This window comes from Oncorhynchus masou, chromosome 16 (genome assembly GCF_036934945.1).
Source record: "Oncorhynchus masou masou isolate Uvic2021 chromosome 16, UVic_Omas_1.1, whole genome shotgun sequence".
Classification (NCBI taxonomy): Eukaryota; Metazoa; Chordata; class Actinopteri; order Salmoniformes; family Salmonidae; genus Oncorhynchus; species Oncorhynchus masou.
The window spans coordinates 46,704,450-46,728,199 of record NC_088227.1 but is presented as its reverse complement, the minus strand read 5'-3'; the positions used below and the strand labels follow the sequence as shown (position 1 = coordinate 46,728,199).

The 23,750-nt window shown below is 44.6% G+C and overlaps 2 protein-coding genes across 2 annotated transcripts; both read left to right on the top strand.

Moving 5' to 3' along the window:
• Positions 1-1,757: 1,757 nt before the first annotated feature.
• iyd (iodotyrosine deiodinase) lies at positions 1,758-22,448 on the top strand. The gene is made up of 5 exons (XM_064991786.1): positions 1,758-2,053; positions 14,026-14,223; positions 15,653-15,812; positions 16,723-16,879; positions 21,768-22,448. Exons 1-5 carry the CDS (start codon positions 1,864-1,866, stop codon positions 21,948-21,950), a joined length of 888 nt encoding a protein of 295 aa, XP_064847858.1. The 5' UTR covers positions 1,758-1,863; the 3' UTR covers positions 21,951-22,448.
• LOC135558019 (uncharacterized transmembrane protein DDB_G0289901-like) lies at positions 16,890-21,754 on the top strand. Its single transcript, XM_064991787.1, has 2 exons — positions 16,890-19,331; positions 19,463-21,754. Exon 1 carries the CDS (start codon positions 17,166-17,168, stop codon positions 17,625-17,627), a length of 462 nt encoding a protein of 153 aa, XP_064847859.1. The 5' UTR covers positions 16,890-17,165; the 3' UTR covers positions 17,628-19,331; positions 19,463-21,754.
• Positions 22,449-23,750: the final 1,302 nt, after the last annotated feature.

The window sequence follows — 23,750 nt, the reverse complement described above, 5'->3', positions numbered from 1 at the left end:
AGACTATATCAACAACCCAGATGTAGACTATAGACTATATCAACGACCCAGATGTAGGCTATAGACTATATTTTACCGACCCAGATGTAGGCTATAGACTATATCAACGACCCAGATGTAGGCTATAGACTATATCAACGACCCAGATGTAGGCTATAGACTATATCAACGACCCAGATGTAGGCTATAGACTATATCAACGACCCAGATGTAGGCTATAGACTATATCAACGACCCAGATGTAGGCTATAGACTATATCAACGACCCAGATGTAGGCTATAGACTATATCAACGACCCAGATGTAGACTATAGACTATATCAACGACCCAGATGTAGGCTATAGACTATATCAACGACCCAGATGTAGGCTATAGACTATATCAACGACCCAGATGTAGGCTATAGACTATATCAACGACCCAGATGTAGGCAATAGACTATATCAACGACCCAGATGTAGGCTATAGACTATATCAACGACCCAGATGTAGGCTATAGACTATATCAACGACCCAGATGTAGGCTATAGACTATATCAACGACCCAGATGTAGGCTATAGACTATATCAACGACCCAGATGTAGGCTATAGACTATATCAACGACCCAGATGTAGGCTATAGTCTATATCAACGACCCAGATGTAAGCTATAGACTATATCAACGACCCAGATGTAGGCTATAGACTATATCAACGACCCAGATGTAGGCTATAGACTATATCAACGACCCAGATGTAGGCTTTAGACTATATCAACGACCCAGATGTAGGCTATAGACTATATCAACGACCCAGATGTAGGCTATAGACTATATCAACGACCCAGATGTAGGCTATAGACTATATCAACGACCCAGATGTAGGCTATAGACTATATTAACGACCCAGATGTAGGCTATAGACTATATCAACGACCCAGATGTAGGCTATAGACTATATCAACGACCCAGATTTAGTCTATAGACTATATCAACGACCCAGATGTAGGCTATAGACTATATCAACGACCCAGATGTAGACTATAGAATATATATGCGACCCAGATGTAGGCTATAGACTATATCAACGACCCAGATGTAGGCTATAGACTATATTTTACCGACCCAGATGTAGGCTATAGACTATATCAACGACCCAGATGTAGGCTATAGACTATATCAACGACCCAGATGTAGGCTATAGACTATATCAACAACCCAGATGTAGGCTATAGACTATATCAACGACCCAGATGTAGGCTATAGACTATATCAATGACCCAGATGTAGGCTATAGACTATATCAACGACCCAGATGTAGGCTATAGACTATATTTTACCGACCCAGATGTAGGCTATAGACTATATTTTACCGACCCAGATGTAGGCTATAGACTATATCAACGACCCAGATGTAGACTATAGACTATATCAACGACCCAGATGTAGGCTATAGACTATATCAACGACCCAGATGTAGGCTATAGACTTAATCAGTCTATTTTCTTAAATACTGATTGGTGCTCCTAACTTTTTAAAAGTAGCCTATATTTATAGCCCTATAGATGTTATAGGCCTAATGTATAATCTGTAAATAAAGCCTATTATGTCATGCAGTGTAGTTCAGTGCTTGATGATTAACCCAGTCAACTTCCCCTGATTCCGGACTGTTTCGCAACCAGGGCTTGTGTCCAAGAATACTGTTCCCTACATAGTGCACTACTTTCTACCAGATCCCCATGGGCCCAGCTCAAAATAGTGCACTAGATAGGGAATAGGGTGCAGTTTGGGACGAAAGAGATCTGTTGAGCAGCGGAGCGCCCGACTGGCTGGCAGACTGTCTGTTTCTATCAGTTGTGTTCAGATTATTGCCGTCAGTCAGCATGGCCCTTCTCTCCACTCTCACGCCGGTGTTCGTGGCTGTTTTATGCGTGATCCTAGTTTTTCTGTTCAAAAGCTCTCAGAAGAAGGAGAACAAGGCAGTGAAACCAGAGCGGAAGCCCGAGGCCGAAGCCCGACCGTGGGTAGACGAGGATCTTCAGGACGACACAGAGATCAGACACAAAGATGAAGGTAGTTAATGTAAATGTAGTTAGCCCTAATAACCTCTCCTATCCACCGAAGTGTGCACTTGTTCACGTTCCTTCATGGATTTGAAAGGAAATTACCATTTCTATTGGTCAACAGCTTGCGAAAATATGCAAAAAAAATCTAACTTGTACCAAATAAATAATTGACGGATTGTGGCAAGATGATATTTCCCAATTTAGTGTGAATGAATATAAACAAGACGTGTTCGTACACATTTTTTACATTCAGATTACTGGATGAAAATAACAGACTGAGAAAGGGCATTATTGGAAAGTAATGGTATTCAAACTTTTTCAGGGGGGACCCCACCCCAAATAAAACCTTAGAATCTGTACATTTAGATTTTTACATCAACAAATAACCTTCAATTCATGACATTTTCATCTCTTATCAAAACCAAAAGAAACCAATGAATACATTTACTCAATAAAACAGTATTTTTTTAAAAATTATCTTTCTCAAAAACGTTTGTATATTGTCCCATAAAATAATCTGTACTCTTCATGATTTGTTCCTGTTGTGTGGGGTGGACCCCACTGCAGTGCCCCAGCGAGCCCACGACCCAGACTTTCAATACCACTGTGGTAAAGGCTGTGTGTAGTGCAGCCCATGAAAAACATGCTATTAAGGCCACCGGTGCAGGCGACTGGTTTCTCTGCGTCAGAGCAGGTCAGAGAGACCTACATAGCCCTTTACTATAGACAGACCTGCTGCTACCTGCTACCTGCTGCTACCTGCTATCTTACTCTAGATCTATAGCCCTTTACTCTAGATCTGCGTTAGAGCAGGTCAAACAGAGAGACCTACATAGCCCTTTACTATAGATCTGCGTCAGAGCAGGTCAAACAGAGAGACCTACATAGCCCTTTACTCTAGATCTGCGTCAGAGCAGGTCAAACAGAGAGACATACATAGCCCTTTACTCTAGATCTGCGTCAGAGCAGGTCAAACAGAGAGACATACATAGCCCTTTACTATAGAGAGACCTGCTGCTACCTGCTATCTGCTGCTACCTGCTATCTTACTCTAGATCTATAGCCCTTTACTCTAGATCTGCTTCAGAGCACTCCTCTGGGTCCTCCAGGTCAAACAGAGAGACCTGCTGCTACCTGCTATCTTACTCTAGACCTATAGCCCTTTACTCTAGATCTATAGCTCTTTACTCTAGACCTATAGCCCTTTACTCTAGACCTATAGCCCTTTACTCTAGACCTATAGCCCTTTACTCTAGACCTATAGCCCTTTACTCTAGATCTATATCCCTATACTCTAGACCTATAGCCCTTTACTCTAGACCTATAGCCTATAGCCCTTTACTCTAGACCTATAGCCCCTTACTCTAGATCTATAGCCTATAGCCCTTTACTCTAGACCTATAGCCCTTTACTATAGACCTATAGCCCTTTACTCTAGATCTATAGCCTATAGCCCTTTACTCTAGACCTATAGCCCTTTACTCTAGATCTATAGCTAATAGCCCTTTACTCTAGACCTATAGCCTATAGCCCTTTACTCTAGACCTATAGCCCTTTACTATAGACCTATAGCCCTTTACTCTAGATCTATAGCCTATAGCCCTTTACTCTAGACCTATAGCCCTTTACTCTAGATCTATAGCCTATAGCCCTTTACTCTAGACCTATAGCCCTTTACTCTAGACCTATAGCCCTTTACTCAAGAACAATAGCCTATAGCCCTTTACTCTAGATCTAGAGCCTATAGCCCTTTACTCTAGACCTATAGCCCTTTACTCTAGACCTATAGCCCTTTACTCTAGACCATTAGCCCTTTACTCTAGATCTATAGCCCTTTACTCTAGACCTTCTGCTACCTGCTATCTTACTCGAGATCTATAGCCCTTTACTCTTGACCTATTGCCCTTTACTCTAGCTCTATAACCCTTTATTCTAGACCTATAGCCCTTTACTCTAGACCTATTGCCCTTTACTCTAGCTCTATAGCCCTTTACTCTAGACCTATAACCCTTTACTCTAGACCTATAGCCCTTTACTCTAGACCTATAACCCTTTACTCTAGACCTATAGCCCTTTACTCTAGACCTATAGCCCTTTACTCTAGATCTATAGCCCTTTACTCTAGACCTATAGCCCTTTACTCTAGACCTATAGCCCTTTACTCTAGATCTATAGCCCTTTACTCTAGACCTATAACCCTTTACTCTAGACCTATAGCCCTTTACTCTCGTCCTATAGCCCTTTACTCTAGACCTATAGCCCTTTACTCTAGACCTATAGCCCTTTACTCTAGACCTATAGCCCTTTACTCTAGACCTATAGCCTATAGCCCTTTACTCTAGACCTATAGCCCTTTACTCTAGACCTATAGCCCTTTACTCTAGACCTATAGCCCTTTACTCTAGACCTATAGCCCTTTACTCTAGACCTATAGCCCTTTACTCTAGACCTATAGCCTATAGCCCTTTACTCTAGACCTATAGCCCTTTACTCTAGACCTATAGCCCTTTACTCTAGACCTATAGCCTATAGCCCTTTACTCTAGACCTATAGCCCTTTACTCAAGAACAATAGCCTATAGCCCTTTACTCTAGACCTATAGCCTATAGCCCTTTACTCTAGACCTATAGCCCTTTACTCTAGACCTATAACCCTTTACTCTAGACCTATAGCCCTTTACTCTCGTCCTATAGCCCTTTACTCTAGACCTATAGCCCTTTACTCTAGACCTATAGCCCTTTACTCTAGACCTATAGCCCTTTACTCTAGACCTATAGCCTATAGCCCTTTACTCTAGACCTATAGCCCTTTACTCTAGACCTATAGCCCTTTACTCTAGACCTATAGCCTATAGCCCTTTACTCTAGACCTATAGCCCTTTACTCTAGATCTATAGCCCTTTACTCTAGACCTATAGCCCTTTACTCTAGACCTATAGCCCTTTACTCTAGATCTATAGCCCTTTACTCTAGACCTATAGCCCTTTACTCTAGACCTATAGCCCTTTACTCTCGTCCTATAGCCCTTTACTCTAGATCTATAGCCCTTTACTCTAGACATATAGATGAAATGAAATGAAATCAAATTTATTTATATAGCCCTTCGTACATCAGCTGATGTCTCAAAGTGCTGTACAGAAACCCAGACTTAAACCCCAAACAGCAAGCAATGCAGGTGTAGAAGCACGGTGGCTTGGAAAAACTCCCTAGAAAGGCCAAAACCTAGGAAGAAACCTAGAGAGGAACCAGGCTATGTGGGGTGTCCAGTCCTCTTCTGGCTGTACCGAGTGGAGATTATAACAGAACATGGCCAAGATGTTCAAACGTTCATAAATGACCAGCATGGTCGAATAATAATAAGACAGAACAGTTGAAACTGGAGCAGCAGCACTGCCAGGTGGACTGGGGACAGCAAGGAGTCATCATGTCAGGTAGTCCTGAGGCATGGTCCTAGGGCTCAGGTCCTCCTATAGAGAGAAAGAAAGAGAGAAGGAGAGAATAAGAGATCGCACACTTAGATTCACACAGGACACCGAATAGGACAGGAGAAGTACTCCAGATATAACAAACTGACCCTCGCCCCCCGACACTTAAACTACTGCAGCATAAATACTGGAGGCTGAGACAGGAGGGGTCAGGAGACACTGTGGCCCCATCCGAGGACACCCCCGGACAGGGCCAAACAAGAAGGATAAACCCCACCCACTTTGCCAAAGCACAGCCCCCACACCACTAGCGAGATATCTTCAACCACCAACTTACCATCCTGAGACAAGGCTGAGTATAGCCCACAAAGATCTCCGCCATGGCACAACCCAAGGGGGGGTGCCAACCCAGACAGGATGACCACATCAGTGAATCAACCCACTCAGGTGACGCACCCCTTCCAGGGACGGCATGAGAGAGCCCCAGTAAGCCAGTGGCTCAGCCCCTGTAATAGGGTTAGAGGCAGAGAATCCCAGTGGAAAGAAGGGAACCAGCCAGGCAGAGACGGCAAGGGCGGTTCGTTGCTCCAGAGCCTTTCCGTTCACCCTCCCACTCCTGGGCCAGACTACACTCAATCATATGACCCACTGAAGAAATGAGTCTTCAGTAAAGACTTAAAGGTTGAGACCAAGTTTGCGTCTCTGACATGGGTAGGCAGACCGTTCCATAAAAATGGAGCTCTATAGGAGAAAGCCCTGCCTCCAGCTGTTTGCTTAGAAATTCTAGGGACAATTAGGAGGCCTGCGTCTTGTGACCGTAGCGTACGTGTAGGTATGTACGGCAGGACCAAATCAGAGAGATAGGTAGGAGCAAGCCCATGTAATGCTTTGTAGGTTAGCAGTAAAACCTTGAAATCAGCCCTTGCTTTGACAGGAAGCCAGTGTCGGGAGGCTAGTACTGGAGTAATATGATCAAATTTTTTGGTTCTAGTCAGGATTCTAGCAGCTGTATTTAGCACTAACTGAAGTTTATTTAGTGCTTTATCCGGCTAGCCAGAAAGTATAGCATTGCAGTAGTCTAACCTAGAAGTGACAAAAGCATGGATTAATTTCTCTGCATCATTTTTGGACAGAAAATTTCTGATTTTTGCAATGTTACGTAGATGGAAAAAAGCTGTCCTTGAAATGGTCTTGATATGTTCTTCAAAAGAGAGACCATGGTCCAGAGTAACGCCAAGGTCCTTCACAGTTTTATTTGAGACGACTGTACAACCATTAAGATTAATTGTCAGATTCAACAGAAGATCTCTTTGTTTCTTGGGACCTAGAACAAGCATCTCTGTTTTGTCTGAGTTTAAAAGTAGAAAGTTTGCAGCCATCCACTTCCTTATGTCTGAAACACATGCTTCTAGTGAGGGCAATTTTGGGGCTTCACCATGTTTCATTGAAATGTACAGCTGTGTGTCATCCGCATAGCAGTGAAAGTTAACATTATGTTTTCGAATAACATCCCCAAGAGGTAAAATATATAGTGAAAACAATAGTGGTCCTAAAACGGAACCTTGGGGAACACCGAAATTTACAGTTGATTTGTCAGAGGACAAAGCATTCACAGAAACTGATATCTTTCCGACAGATAAGATCTAAACCAGGCCAGAACTTGTCCGTGTAGACCAATTTGGGTTTCCAATCTCTCCAAAAGAATGTGGTGATCGATGGTATCAAAAGCAGCACTAAGGTCTAGGAGCACGAGGACAGATGCAGAGCCTCAGTCCGATGCCATTAAAATGTCATTTACCACCTTCACAAGTGCAGTCTCAGTGCTATGATGGGGTCTAAAACCAGACTGAAGCATTTTGTATACATTGTTTGTCTTCAAGAAGGCAGTGAGTTGCTGCGCAACAGCCTTTTCTAAAAAGAGATTCGAGAGGAATGGAAGATTCGATAAAGGCCGATAGTTTTTTATATTTTCTGGGTCAAGGTTTGGCTTTTTCAAGAGAGGCTTTATTACTGCCACTTTTAGTGAGTTTGGTACACATCCGGTGGATAGAGAGCCGTTTATTATGTTCAACATAGGAGGACCAAGCACAGGAAGCAGCTCTTTCAGTAGTTTAGTTGGAATAGGGTCCAGTATGCAGCTTGAAGGTTTAGAGGCCATGATTATTTTCATCATTGTGTCAAGAGATATAGTACTAAAACACTTGAGCGTCTCTCTTGATCCTAGGTCCTGGCAGAGTTGTGCAGACTCAGGACAACTGAGCTTTGAAGGAATACGCAGATTTAAAGAGCAGTCTGTAATTTGCTTTCTAATAATCATAATCTTTTCCTCAAAGAAATTCATGAATTTATCACTGCTAAAGTGAAAGTCATCCTCTCTTGGGGAATGCTGCTTTTTAGTTAGCTTTGCGCCAGTATCAAAAAGGAATTTCAGATTGTTCTTATTTTCCTCAATTAAGTTGTAAAAATAGGATGATCGAGCAGCAGTAAGGGCTCTTCGGTACTGCACGGTACTGTCTTTCCAAGCTTGTCGGAAGACTTCCAGTTTGGTGTGGCGCCATTTCCGTTCCAATTTTCTGGAAGCTTGCTTCAGAGCTCGGGTATTTTCTGTGTACCAGGGAGCTAGTTTCTTATGAGAAATGTTTTTAGTTTTTAGGGGTGCAACTGCATCTAGGGTATTGCGCAAGGTTAAATTGAGTTCCTCAGTTAGGTGGTTAACTGATTTTTGTCCTCTGGCGTCCTTGGGTAGACAGAGGGAATCTGGAAGGACATCAAGGAATCTTTGTGTCGTCTGTGAATTTATAGCACAACTTTTGATGTTCCTTGGTTGGGGTCTGAGCAGATTATTTGTTGCAATTGCAAACGTAATAAAATGGTGGTCCAATAGTCCAGGATTATGAGGAAAAACATTAAGATCCACAACATTTATTCCATGGGACAAAACTAGGTCCAGAGTATGACTGTGACAGTGAGTGGATCCGGAGACATGTTGGACAAAACCCACTGAGTCAATGATGGCTCCGAAAGCCTTTTGGAGTGGGTCTGTGGACTTTTCCATGTGAATATTAAAGTCACCAAAGATTAGAATATTATCTGCCATGACTACAAGGTCCGATAGGAATTCAGGGAACTCAATGAGGAACGCTGTATATGGCCCAGGAGGCCTGTAAACAGTAGCTATAAAAAAGTGATTGAGTAGGCTGCATAGATTTCATGACTAGAAGCTCAAAAGATGAAAACGTCATTTGTTTTTGTGTAAATTGAAATTTGCTATCGTAAATGTTAGCAACACCTCCGCCTTTGCGGGATGCACAGGGGATATGGTCACTAGTGTAGCCAGGAGGTGAGGCCTCATTTAACACAGTAAATTCATCAGGCTTAAGCCATGTTTCAGTCAGGCCAATCACATCAAGATTATGATCAGTGATACAGCCCTTTACTCTAGATCTATAGCCCTTTACTCTAGATCTATAGCCCTTTACTCTAGACCTATAGCCCTTTACTCTAGACCTATAGCCCTTTACTCTAGACCTACAGCCCTTTACTCTAGATCTATAGCCCTTTACTCTAGATCTATAGCCCTTTACTCTAGACCTATAGCCCTTTACTCTAGACCTATAGCCCTTTACTCTAGACCTATAGCCCTTTACTCTAGATCTATAGCCCTTTACTCAAGAACAATAGCCTGTAGCCCTTTACTCTAGACCTATAACCCTTTACTCTAGATCTATAGCCCTTTACTATAGACATATAACCCTTTACTCTAGACCTATAACCCTTTACTCTAGATCTATAGCCCTTTACTCTAGACCTATAGCCCTTTACTCTAGACCTATAGCCCTTTACTCTAGACCTATAGCCCTTTACTCTAGACCTATAGCCTATAGCCCTTTACTCTAGACCTATAGCCCTTTACTCTAGACCTATAGCATATAGCCCTTTACTCTAGACCTATAGCCCTTTACTCTAGACCTATAGCCCTTTACTCTCGACCTATAGCCTATAGCCATTTACTCTCGACCTATAGCCTATAGCCCTTTACTCTAGACCTATAGCCCTTTACTCTAGACCTACAGCCCTTTACTCTAGATCTATAGCCCTTTACTCTAGACCTATAGCCCTTTACTCTAGACCTACAGCCCTTTACTCTAGGACTAGCCAACTAAACTCAACTAAACAAAACTCTACAATTTATGATGGAGTTAAGCTGCAACTGGTCTGGGTGGACTAAAGCTCAGGTTTTTTTTAATCAAAAGTGACTTCAGCACCCAGAGAATAGCCTGCAATTACACAGATTAATGTCTCGTGTGAATCTCCTCTCTCCTCTCAATACTCAGTCTGACTCAGTCTACAGTCTACGTCTATATATTGCTCAACCTTTGAACCCAAAGCGAGAAAATGACTGCCAAGACAAGAGAAAGAAATAGAGAGAGAGATAACCTTATTTTCCTTCTTAATTGATGTGTACATGGGGGGAACAGATCAATAACCACAGAACAGATCAATAACCACAGAACAGATCAATAACCACATAACAGATCAATAACCACAGAACAGATCATTAACCCCAGAACAGATCATTAACCCCAGAACAGATCATTAACCCCAGAACAGATCATTAACCATAGAGAACCACAGAACAGATCATTAACCATAGAACAGATCATTAACCACAGAACAGATCATTAACCCCAGAACAGATCATTAACCCCAGAACAGATCATTAACCCCAGAACAGATCATTAACCATAGAACAGATCATTAACCCCAGAACAGATCATTAACCCCAGAACAGATCATTAACCCCAGAACAGATCATTAACCCCAGAACAGATCATTAACCCCAGAACAGATCATTAACCATAGAACAGATCATTAATCACAGAACAGATCATTAACCCCAGAACAGATCATTAACCCCAGAACAGATCATTAACTCCAGAACAGATCATTAACCCCAGAACAGATCATTAACCCCAGAACAGATCATTAACCATAGAACAGATCATTAACCCCAGAACAGATCATTAACCCCAGAACAGATCATTAACTCCAGAACAGATCATTAACCCCAGAACAGATCATTAACCCAAGAACAGATCATTAACCCCAGAACAGATCATTAACCCCAGAACAGATCATTAACCCCAGAACAGATCATTAACCCCAGAACAGATCATTAACTCCAGAACAGATCATTAACTCCAGAACAGATGATCATTAATCACAGAACAGATCATTATCAACAGAGAACCCCAGAACAGATCATTAATCACAGAACAGATCATTATCAACAGAGAACCCCAGAACAGATCATTAACCCCAGAACAGATCATTAACTCCAGAACAGATCATTAACTCCAGAACAGATCATTAATCACATAACAGATCATTATCAACAGAGAACTCCAGAACAGATCATTAACCCCAGAACAGATCATTAATCACAGAACAGATCATTAATCACAGAACAGATCATTATCAACAGAGAACCCCAGAACAGATCATTAACTCCAGAACAGATCATTAACCCCAGAACAGATCATTAACCCCAGAACAGATCATTAACTCCAGAACAGATCATTAACTCCAGAACAGATCATTAACCCCAGAACAGATCATTAACCCCAGAACAGATCATTAACCCCAGAACAGATCATTAACTCCAGAACAGATCATTAACCACAGAACAGATCATTAACCATAGAGAACCACAGAACAGATCATTAACCCCAGAACAGATCATTAACTCCAGAACAGATCATTAACCCCAGAACAGATCATTAACCACAGAACAGATCATTAACCCCAGAACAGATCATTAACTCCAGAACAGATCATTAACCCCAGAACAGATCATTAACCACAGAACAGATCATTAACTCCAGAACAGATCATTAACCCCAGAACAGATCATTAACCCCAGAACAGATCATTAACCACAGAACAGATCATTAACTCCAGAACAGATCATTAACCCTAGAACAGATCATTAACCATAGAGAACCACAGAACAGATCATTAATCACAGAACAGATCATTAACTCCAGAACAGATCATTAACCCCAGAACAGATCATTAACCACAGAACAGATCATTAACCATAGAGAACCACAGAACACATCATTATCAACAGAGAACCACAGAACAGATCATTATCACAGAGAACTACAGAACAGATCATTAACCACAGAATGAATGAATGACCACAATCGGTCAAGTAGCTACAGTGGGGCAAAAAAGTATTTAGTCAGCCACCAATTGTGCAAGTTCTCCCACTTACATTTACATTTACATTTAAGTCATTTAGCAGACGCTCTTATCCAGAGCGACTTACAAATTGGTGAATTCACCTTCTGACATCAGTGGAACAGCCACTTTACAATAGTGCATCTAAATCATTTAAGGGGGGTGAGAAGGATTGCTTTATCCTATCCTAGGTATTCCTTGAAGAGGTGGGGTTTCAGGTGTCTCCGGAAGGTGGTGATTGACTCCGCTGTCCTGGCGTCGTGAGGGAGTTTGTTCCACCATTGGGGGGCCAGAGCAGCGAACAGTTTTGACTGGGCTGAGCGGGAACTGTACTTCCTCAATGGTAGGGAGGCGAGCAGGCCAGAGGTGGATGAACGCAGTGCCCTTGTTTGGGTGTAGGGCCTGATCAGAGCCTGGAGGTACTGCGGTGCCGTTCCCCTCATAAAAAGATGAGAGGGGCCTGTAATGTTCACCATAGGTACACTTCAACTATGACAGACAAAATGAGGAAAAAAAATCCAGAAAATCACATTGTATGATTTTTTATTAATATATATGCAAATTGTGGTGGAAAATAAGTAATTGGTCACCTACAAGCAAGCAAGATTTCTGGCTCTCACAGACCTGTAACTTCTTCTTTAAGAGGCTCCTCTGTCCTCCACTCGTTACCTCTATTAATGGAACCTGTTTGAACTTTTTATCAGTATAAAAGACACCTGTCCACAACCTCAAACAGTCACACTTCAAACTCCACCATGGCCAAGACCAAAGAGCTGTCAAAAGACACCAGAAACAAAATTGTAGACCTGCACCAGGCTGGGAAGACTGAATCTGCAATAGGTAAGCAGCTTGGTTTGAAGAAATCAACTGTGGGAGCAATTATTAGGAAATGGAAGACATACAAGACCACTGATAATCTCTCTCGATCTGGGGCTCCACGCAAGATCTCACCCTGTGGGGTCAAAATGATCACAAGAACGGTGAGCAAAAATCCCAGAACCACACGGGGGGACCTAGTGAATGACCTGCAGAGAGCTGGGACCAAAGTAAATAAATATATATATCCCATTTAGCAGACGCTTTTGTCCAAAGCGACTTACAAGTCGGCTGGGGCCACTACTTTTACATATGGGTGGCCCCAGCGGGAATCGAACCCACGACGCTTGGCATTGCAAGCGCCATGCTCTACCGACTGAGCCACACAGGATCAAAGTAACAAAGCCTACCAACAGTAACACACTACGCCGCCAGGGACTCAAATCCTGCAGTGCCAGACGTGTCCCCCTGCTTAAGCCAATACATGTCCAGGCCTGTCTGAAGTTTGCTAGAGAGCATTTGGATGATCCAGAAGAAGATTGGGAGAATGTCATATGGTCAGATGAAACAAAAATGTAACTTTTTGGTAAAAACTCAACTTGTCGTGTTTAGAGGACAAAGAATGCTGAGTTGCATCCAAATAACACCATACCTACTGTGAAGCATGGGGGTGGAAACATCATGCTTTGGGGCTGTTTTTCTGCAAAGGGACCAGGATTACTGATCCGTGTAAAGGAAAGAATGAATGGGGCCATGTATCGCGAGATTTTGAGTGAAAACCTCCTTCCATCAGCAAGGGCATTGAAGATGAAACTTGGCTGGGTCTTTCAACATGACAGTGATCCCAAAATCACCGCCCAGGCAACGAAGGAGTGGCTTCGTAAGAAGCATTTCAAGGTCCTGGAGTGGCCTAGCCAGTCTCCAGATCTCAACCCATAGAAAATCTTTGGAGGGAGTTGAAAGTCCGTGTTTCCCAACAATAGCCCCAAAACATCACTGCTCTAGAGGAGATCTGCATGGAAGAATGGGCCAAAATACCAGCAACAGTGTTTGAAAACCTTGTGAAGACTTTCATTGCCAACAAAGGGTATATAACAAAGTATTGAGATAAACTTTTGTTATTGACCAAATACTTATTCTCCACCATAATTTGCATATAAATTCATTAAAAATGTGATTTTCTGGATTTTTTTTCTCATTTTGTCTGTCATAGTTGAAGTGTACCTATGATGAAAATTACAGGCCACTCTCATCTTTATAAGTGGGAGAACTTGCACAATTGGTGGCTGACTAAATACTTTTTTGCCCCACTGTATACAAATGGTTACACTAACCAACAAATATGCATGATATGCACATCTGACTAGAAGTAAAAATTGCAGATTGCGCCTTTAATCGCATTCAATCCGCCTACAATTTTTTTTTAAAAGCCTTGCTTTCTGTAGCTTCATAATTCAGACGATTGGTCTTCCCCCCTGTCTGTCTGGTTTTAGAGGATGGTGATTGGGTGGAGAGTGGTGGGGAGGAGGAGCTGGCCCACGTGCCCTACCCGGCTTCTCGGTACCCCGTAGAGGTCATGGTTCAGAGGTCACAGGACTTCTTCAGCCTGATGAACCAGAGGAGGTCTGTCCGCTTCATCAGCCCCGAGCCCGTTCCACGACAGGTCATCGACAACGTCATCCGCACTGCAGGTAACACATGCACACACAGACACACACAGACACACAGACACACGCAGACACACGCAGACACACACAGACACACACACACAGAGAGACACACACAGACACACACAGACACAGAGACACAGACACACACAGACACACACACACAGAGACACAGACACACACAGACAGACACAGACACACACACACAGAGACACAGACACACACAGACAGACACACACAGAGACACAGACACACACACACAGAGACACAGACACACACACACAGACACACGCAGACACACGCAGACACACACAGACACGCGCAGACAGACACACACACACAGAGACACAGACACACACAGACACACGCAGACACACAGACACACACAGACACGCGCAGACAAACACACACAGACAGGCACAGACACACACAGACACACACACACAGACACACAGACACACACAGACAGACACACGCAGACACACGCAGACACACAGACACACGCAGACACACACAGACACGCGCAGACAAACACACACAGACAGGCACAGACACACACACACAGAGACACAGACACACACAGACAGACACACGCAGACACACGCAGACACACAGACACACGCAGACACACACAGACACGCGCAGACAAACACACACAGACAGGCACAGACACACACAGACACACAGACACAGACACACACAGACACACGCAGACACACGCAGACACACACAGAGAGACACAGACAAGCACGGACACACACAGACACACACAGACACACACAGACACACACAGACAGACACACAGACAGACACACACAGACACAGACACACGCAGACACACACAGACACGCAGACACACGCAGACACACACAGACACACACAGACAAGCACAGACACACAGACACACACAGACACACGCAGACACACGCAGACACACACAGACAGACACACACAGACAGACAGACACACACACAGACACACACAGACAAGCACAGACACACACACACGCAGACACACATAGACAAACACAGACACACACAGACACACACAGACACACACAGACACACACAGACACACACACACAGACACACAGACACACACAGACACACGCAGACACACGCAGACATTCACACACACACAGACACACACACACACACAGACACACAGACAGACACACACAGACACACAGACACACACACACGCAGACACATGCAGGCAAGCACAGACACACACACACGCAGACACACATAGACAAACAGACACACACAGACAAGCACAGACACACACAGACAGACACACACAGACAAGCACAGACACGCACAGACACACACCGACAGACACACAGACACGCACAGACACGCACAGACACACACAGACAAGCACAGACAAGCACAGACACACACAGACACACACAGAGACAGACACACATGAATGTGTTGTCTGTGTTGTCCAGGCACAGCCCCCAGTGGAGCCCACACAGAACCCTGGACGTTTGTGGTAGTGTCCGACCCAGAGGTGAAGCACCAGATCAGGCTGGTGGTTGAGGAGGAGGAGGAGGTCAACTACCGTCAGAGGATGGGGGACAAGTGGGTCAGTGACCTGCAGAGGCTCAGGTCAGATAAAATGCATAGTGCAAACACCATGTAGATGTACACCATGAAGACACACACCATGTAGATATACAGCATGTAGATATACACCATGTAAATATACACCATGTAGATATACACCATGAAGACACACACCATGTAGATATACACCATGTAGATATACACCATGTAGATATACACCATGTAAATATACACCATGTAGATATACACCATGAAGACACACACCATGTAGATATACACCATGTAGATATACACTATGTAGATATACACACCATGTAGACATACAGCATGTAGATATACAGCATGTAGATATACACCATGTAGATATACACTATGTAGATATACACCATGTAGATATACACCATGTAGATATACACCATGAAGACACACACCATGTAGATATACACCATGTAGATATACACTATGCAGATATACACACCATGTAGATATACACCATGTAGACATACACCATGTAGATATACACCATGTAGACATACAGCATGTAGATATACACCATGTAGACATACAGCATGTAGATATACACCATGTAGACATACAGCATGCACGCAAGTCAGATAATATTTTTTATCCCTCTCTCTCCATCTCCCCCTCTCCCTCTCTCTCTCCCTCGCTCTCGCTCTCTCCTCTCTCTCCATCTCCCCCTCCCTCGCAATATCCTCCCTGTCTCCCTCACTCTCTCCTCCCTCTCTCCCTTGCTCTCTCTCCCCCTCGCCCCCTTTCTCCTCCCTCTATCCTCCCTCTCTCCCCCCTCTCCTCCCTCTCTCCCCTTCCCCATCTCTCCTCCCTCTCTCCTCCCTTCCACATCTCTCCTCCCTCTCTCTCCTCCCTCTCTCTCCCCTCTCTCTCCCCCTCTCTCTCCTCCCTCTCTCCCTCTCTCCTCCCTCTCTCCCAGGACTAACTGGGTGAAGCAGTATCTTGATGTGGCTCCCTACCTCGTGTTGATATTTAAACAGACGTATGGCATCGTAGCTGGAGGACAGAAGAGGACTCATTACTACAATGAGATCAGTGTGTCCATCTCCTGTGGCCTGCTATTGGCCGCGCTGCAGGTCAGAGCATTCACACACGGTCATTTACATTTCAGTCATTTAGCAGACGCTCTTATCCAGAGAGCAACTTACAGCAAGTGCATTCATCTTAATAACATAGCTTGGTGAGACAACCACACGCACACTCATTCAGATCATTCACCAAGTCACAACCCCCGTGGACCACTGGGGCGTACTCAGGGACGTGGACCACTGGGGCTTACTCAGGGACGTGGACCACTGGGGCGTACTCACGGACGTGACCACTGGGGGCGTACTCAGGGACGTGGACCACTGGGGCGTACTCATGGACGTGGACCACTGGGGCTTACTCAGGGACGTGGACCACTGGGGCGTACTCACGGACGTGGACCACTGGGGGCGTACTCAGGGACGTGGACCACTGGGGCGTACTCAGGGACGTGGACCGGTTGGGCTTACTCAGGGACGTGGACCACTGGGGCGTACTCACGGACGTGGACCACTGGGGGCGTACTCAGGGACGTGGACCACTGGGGCGTACTCAGGGACGTGGACCACTGGGGTGTTCTCAGGGACGTGGACCACTGGGGCGTACTCAGGGACGTGGACCACTGGGGCGTACTCAGGGACGCGGACCACTGGGGTGTTCTCAGGGACGTGGACAACTGGGGCGTACTCAGGGACGTGGACCTCTGGGGCGTACTCAGGGACGTGGACCACTGGGGCGAACTCAGGGACGTGGACCGCTTGGGCGTACTCAGGGACGTGGACTGCTTGGGCGTACTGATATGATTCTCTATTCTATCTGAAGAGGGCACCGACAGACACTGCAGCTCTGCCTCAGCTCCTACGCAACTTCACAGTATTTTTTTTGTTTTGTGTTATTTCTTACATTATTAGTCTAGAATGTTTTTTTGTGTTATAAAATACATCCGGACAGAACTTCTGGATATCAGAGAGTGGTAACTCACCAGCATTACGACCAGAAACACAACTTTCCCGAGTTGGATCCCAAGGCAACTAAATTTATCCCAGCGGCTGCTCCAAGACGCCGTCAGTGGAGAAGAGGTATTCGGAGTGGACTTCTAGTCCGACTCGGGAGGCGTGCACACCATCCATCGCTTCCGACTATAATTCCTGCTAATGTTCATTCCCTGGACAATAAAGTAGATGAGCTCAGGGCGAGGATATCCTTCCAGAGAGACATCAGGCACTGTAACATACTCTGTTTCACGGAATCATGGCTCTCTCCGGATATACTGTCCCCGTCCATACAGCCAGCTGGGTTCTCAGTACATAGCACAGACAGGAATAAAGAACTCTCCGGGAAGAAGAAAGGTGGAGGTCTATGTTTCATGATTAACTACTCATGGTGTGATTGTGGTAATGTACAGTAACTCAAGTTATTTTGTTCACCTGACCTAGAATACCGCACAATCATATTACCGCCCAAGATAATTATCTTCGGTTATAGTCACAAACATGTATATTCCCCCTCAAGCCGATATCACGACGGCCTTCAAGGAACTCCACTGGACTTTGTGCTAACAGGAAACTACATATCCCAAGGCCACATTTATTGTAGCTGGGGATTTTAACAAAAACATTTTGGGAGGAAAACATTACCGAAGTTCTATCAACACATTGCCTGTTGTACTTGTACTTCAAAAACTCTCAACCATTGTCCCTCTCCCTTTCGGGATGGCTACAAGGACCTCCCCTGCCCTACCATCGGCAAATCAGATCACACCTCCCTTTTGCTCTTCCCTTCCTATAGGCAGAAACTCAAACAGGAAGTACCCATGCTAAGATCTATTTAATGCTGGTCTGACAAATCGGAATCCATGCTTCAAGATTGTTTGATCACGCGGACTGTGATATGTTCCCGGGTTGCCTCTGAGAATAACATTGACATATACACTGACACGGTGACTGAGTTCATCAGGAAGTGTGTAGGGGATGTTGTTCCCACTATGACTATTAAAACCTACCCAAACCAAAAACCGTGAAAGCGCGAACCACGGCAAGGTCACTGGAAATATGGTTGAGTACAAACAGTCCAGCTATGCCCTCCGTAAGTCAATCAAACAGGCAAAACATCAGTACAGAGACAAAGTGGAGTCGCAATTCAACTGCTCAGTGCTCAGACAGGGACTCCAGACAATGACAAATTACAAAGGGAAAACCAGCCACTGACGACTTGCTCCCAGACAAGCTAAACACCTTCTTCACCTGCTTTGAGGATAACACAGTGCTACCGACGGAGCCCTCGGCCAAGAACTGTGGTCCTCCGTGGTCGACATGAGTAAGACATTTAAGCGTTTTAACAAGGCTGCCGGCTCTAGACGGCATCCCCAGCCGCGTCCTCAGAGCATGCGCAGACCAGCTGACTGGAGTGTTTACAGACATATTCAATCTCTCCCTATCCCAGTCTGCTGTCCCCACTTGCTTCAAGATGTCCACCATTGTTCCTGTACCCAAGACAGCGAAGGTAACTGACTATAGCCCCGTAGCACTCACTTCTGTCATCATGAAGTGCTTTGAGAGACTAGTCATGCATCATATCACCTCCTCCTTACCTGTCACCCTTAACCCACTTCAATTTGCTTACTGCCTCAATAGGTCCACAGGTCCGATACAATCACCATCACACTACTCAGTGCCCTATCCCATCTGGAGGAATACCTATGTAAGAATGCTTCATTGACTATAGACTATAGTTAGACTATAGCTCAGTGTTCAACAGCATAGTAACATCTAAGCTCATCATTAAGCTCGAGGCCCTGGGTCTGAACCCCGCCCTGTACAACTGGGTCTTGGACTTTCTGATGGGCCGCCCCCAGGTGGTGAAGGTAGGAAACAACACCTCCACTACGCTGATTCTCAACACTGGGGCCCCACAAGGGTGAGTGCTCAGCCCCCTCCTGTACTCCCTGTTCACCCATGACTGAGTGGCCATGCACGCCTCCAACTCAATCACCAAGTTTTCAGACAACACAACAGTAGTAGGGCTGATTACCAACAATGACGAGACAGTCTACAGGGAGGAGGTGAGGGCACTGGAGGAGTGGTGCCAGGAAAATAACCTCTCCCTCAACATCAACAAAACGAAGGTGCTGATCGTGGACTACAGGAGACAGACGAGGGAGTACGCCCCCTATCCACATCAACTGTGCTGCAGTGGAGAAGGTGAAAAGCTTCAAGTTCCTCTGCGTACACATCGCTGACGATCTGAAACGGTCCACCAACACAGACAGCGTGGAGATGAAGGTGCAACAACAATCAGGAGGCTGAAGAAATACAGCTTTAGACCCTCAGAAACTTCTACAGATGCACCATTGAGAGCATCCTGTCGGGCTGTATCACCGCCTGGTACAGCAACTGCACCGCCTGCAACCTTAGTGCTTTCTAGAGGGTGGTGCGGTCTGCCCGAATGCATCACCGGGGGAAAACTATCTGCCCTCCAGGACACCTACACCACCCGATGTCACAGGAAGGCCAAAAAGATCATCAAGGACAACAACCACCCGAGCCACTGCCTGTTCACACCGCTATCATCCAGAAGGCGAGGTCAGTACAGGTGCATCAAAGCTGGGACCGAGAGACTGAAAAACACCTTCTATCTCAAGGCCATCAGACTGTTAAATAGCCATCCCTAGCCGGCCTCCCCCCAGTACCCTGCCCTGAACTTAGTCACTAGCCGTCAATAGCCGGCTACCACCCGGTTACTCAACCCTGCACTTTAGAGGCTGCTGCCCTATATACATATACACACCTAATGTACCTACTGTCGACATGGAATCACTGGTCACTTTAATAATAGACCACAATAATGTTAAACACACTGTTTTACTCATTTCATATGTACTGTATATAATGTATTCTAGTCAAGTCCATCCTATTCAACTATTGCTGTACATCTACTATTCTATCCTATGTATTCTATAGATATACTATATATTCCATCCACATCCGGTCTATAATGTCTATACATCCCATCATATTTACAATGCATTCGGAAAGTATTCAGACCCCTTGACTTTTTCTACATTTTGTTACGTTACAGTCTTATTCTAAAAATGGGTTCAATTGCCCCCCCCCCCCATCAATCTACACACAATACCCCATAATGACTAAGCAAAAACAAGTTTTTAAAAATGTTTGCTAATTTATACAAAATGTTTTTTAAATATCGCATTTACATAAGTATTCAGACCCTTTACTCAGTACTTTGTTGAAGCATCTTAGACAGCGATTACAGCCTTGAGTCTTCTTGGGTCTGATGCTACAAGCTTGGCACACCTGTATTTGGGGAGTTTCTCCCATTCTTCTCTGCAGATCCTCTCAAGCTCTGTCAGTTTGAATGGGGAGTGTTGCTGCACAGCTATTTTCAGGTCTACAGCGATGTTCAATTGGGTTCAAATCTGGGCTCTGGCTGGCCTACTCAAGGACATTCAGAGAGTTGTCCCGAAGCCACTTCTGTGTTGTCTTGGTTGTGTGCTTAGGGTCGTTGTCCTGTTGGAAGGTGAACCTTCGCCCCAGTCTGAGGTCCTGAGCGCTCTGGAGCAGGTTTTCATCAAGGATCTCTCTGTACTTTGCTCTGTTAATCTTTGCCCCGATCCTGACTAGTCTCCGAGTCCCTGCAGCTGTTGGAACTAGGAACACTAGTATTTCGCTACACCCTTAATAAAATGTCAAACAAAGACAGAAGGATGTTACATTACAGAACGTTGACATAGAAATTGTTTTGTAGAACAGACATTATTGTCTGTTAGATAGAACGGGGAATGGTGTCCGCTCTCGGCAACCATAAGAGCATTTCAAAACCTTTAATAAACCTCTGGATTCTGTATGTGTTTGATATCCTGACCGAACCCATGTCTCCCTGTGGTTGACTGACATGCAGTCTGTCCAATCCCCTTGTCAGAATGCAGGTCTGGTGACGGTGACGACGACGCCCCTCAACTGCGGCCCACAGCTCAGGCTGCTCCTCGGTCGGCCAGCCAATGAGAAGCTGCTGATGCTACTTCCTGTTGGTTACCCCGCCCCCGACGCCACAGTGCCCGACCTCACCCGCAAGCCACTCGACGACATCATGGTACACCTGTGACATCATCATAAAGGGCCCGGCCGAGTGACATCATAGATGTAGGGGTGCCTTCTGTCCTCATCTCCTCCCAGTCATCTGCAATGATTTGTAAAGCAGCAACAGTCATCAAAATGTTTACTATTCTAATTAATGCAACAGTTGGACAATAAATGATGATACTCCAAACTTTTAGATTTTTTTTATAATCCATCAGATATCGAGTTAATTATAGCATAAAACATTTTACTGGCACGGACAAATAATGTTCAGGTTTTTGGTGGAAATTCAGGTATTCAATTTATTGTTAAATTTCACTTAGTTTTTTCTTAGAATGCACTAATATATACATATTCTAATGGTGTCAGGTATTTTTTTAAATTTTTTTGTGTTAAAATGGAAGAAAATGGGAAAGAAAGAAAATGGTATTACCTCATTTGCATAAACACATGCTGTGCGTTTGCATATATTAATAAATTAACATAAAGGTGTGGAACAAGGCTGCACACACCAAACAAGTGATCTGTCTCGGCCTACCTGTACTCACCTGTGCTGTAGACTGCCTCAGTAATTAATGTTGTCACGTTCAAATTCAACATGTATGTCAATAGCAGAGGTGCATTCAGTTCGCATGAACATTTGCTACGTTGCAGAACGACACATTTTTCCATAACGTACGTTCTTGAACAGACTTTGAGGTAAGTTTGGTGGGTGTGGCTTGAAGCAATGAGTGACGTATTTAAAGAGCAGTGGCCATGCTGACTGCGTGCCCCAACCCACAACAAAACCCCTCCCCGTTTTTCAACTGTTTTTTTCAGTATCGCATCTTTTTGGTTGAATTGAACGTTCTAGAACATACCAAATGAACGTAGCCCTGGATAGCTTTAGATAAAAAATAAACAGGTTTGGCTGGAGATTACACCTTTACAGTGACCTCCACTAACATTGGCACCCTTGGTAAAAAAAAAAGAAGAGCAAAACGGGCTGTGAAATTGTTTTATTTGCTGTCCATCCTCTTGGTCTTTCATTCAAAATATTCACAAAAATTTGACCATTGGGGGAACTCCACAATATTTCTGAGCTCATATTCTATAAGAGAGGAGAGGAGAGGATGCGAGGAGAGAAGAGGACAGATGAGAGGAGGGAGGAAAGGAGAGGACGGATGAGAGGAGAGGAGGAGAGGAGGGAGGAGAGGAGGTTCTCCCATTATATGTACAGGGAAATAACATTGGTTACATCCCAATCATTGGCTTCCTCCCATAGTGATTTGAAACTAAAATGACTGTTATAAGAAATATGGTGGAAACTTCCTCTTGAGTGAAGCCCAGTGGTGTATATACTATAGTGGTTCTCAACCTTTTGTGGTTACTGTACCACCAACTACATTTTGCTCTGCCCGAGGTACCCCTGAAGTACCCCTGAAGTACTTTCTCATGTGCACTTAAGGCCGTTCCGTTCTGCCAGTCACATTCTGTTAAAGGTCCCCAAAGCACACATCCATGGATCGCTCCTCTTTTCAGTTCGCTGCAGCTAGCGACTGGAACGAGCTGCAACAAACACTCAAACTGGACCGTTTTATCTCCATCTCTTCATTCAAAGACTCCATCATGGACACTCTAACTGACAGTTGTGGCTGCTTTGTGTGATGTATTGTTGTCTCTACCTTCTTGCCCTTTGTTCTGTTGTCTGTGCCCAATAATGTTTGTACCATGTTTTGTGCTGCTACCATGTTGTGTTGCTACCATGTCGTTGTCATGTTGTGTGCTACCATGCTGTGTTGTCATGTGTTGCTGCCTTGCAATGTCGTCTTTGGTCTCTCTTTAT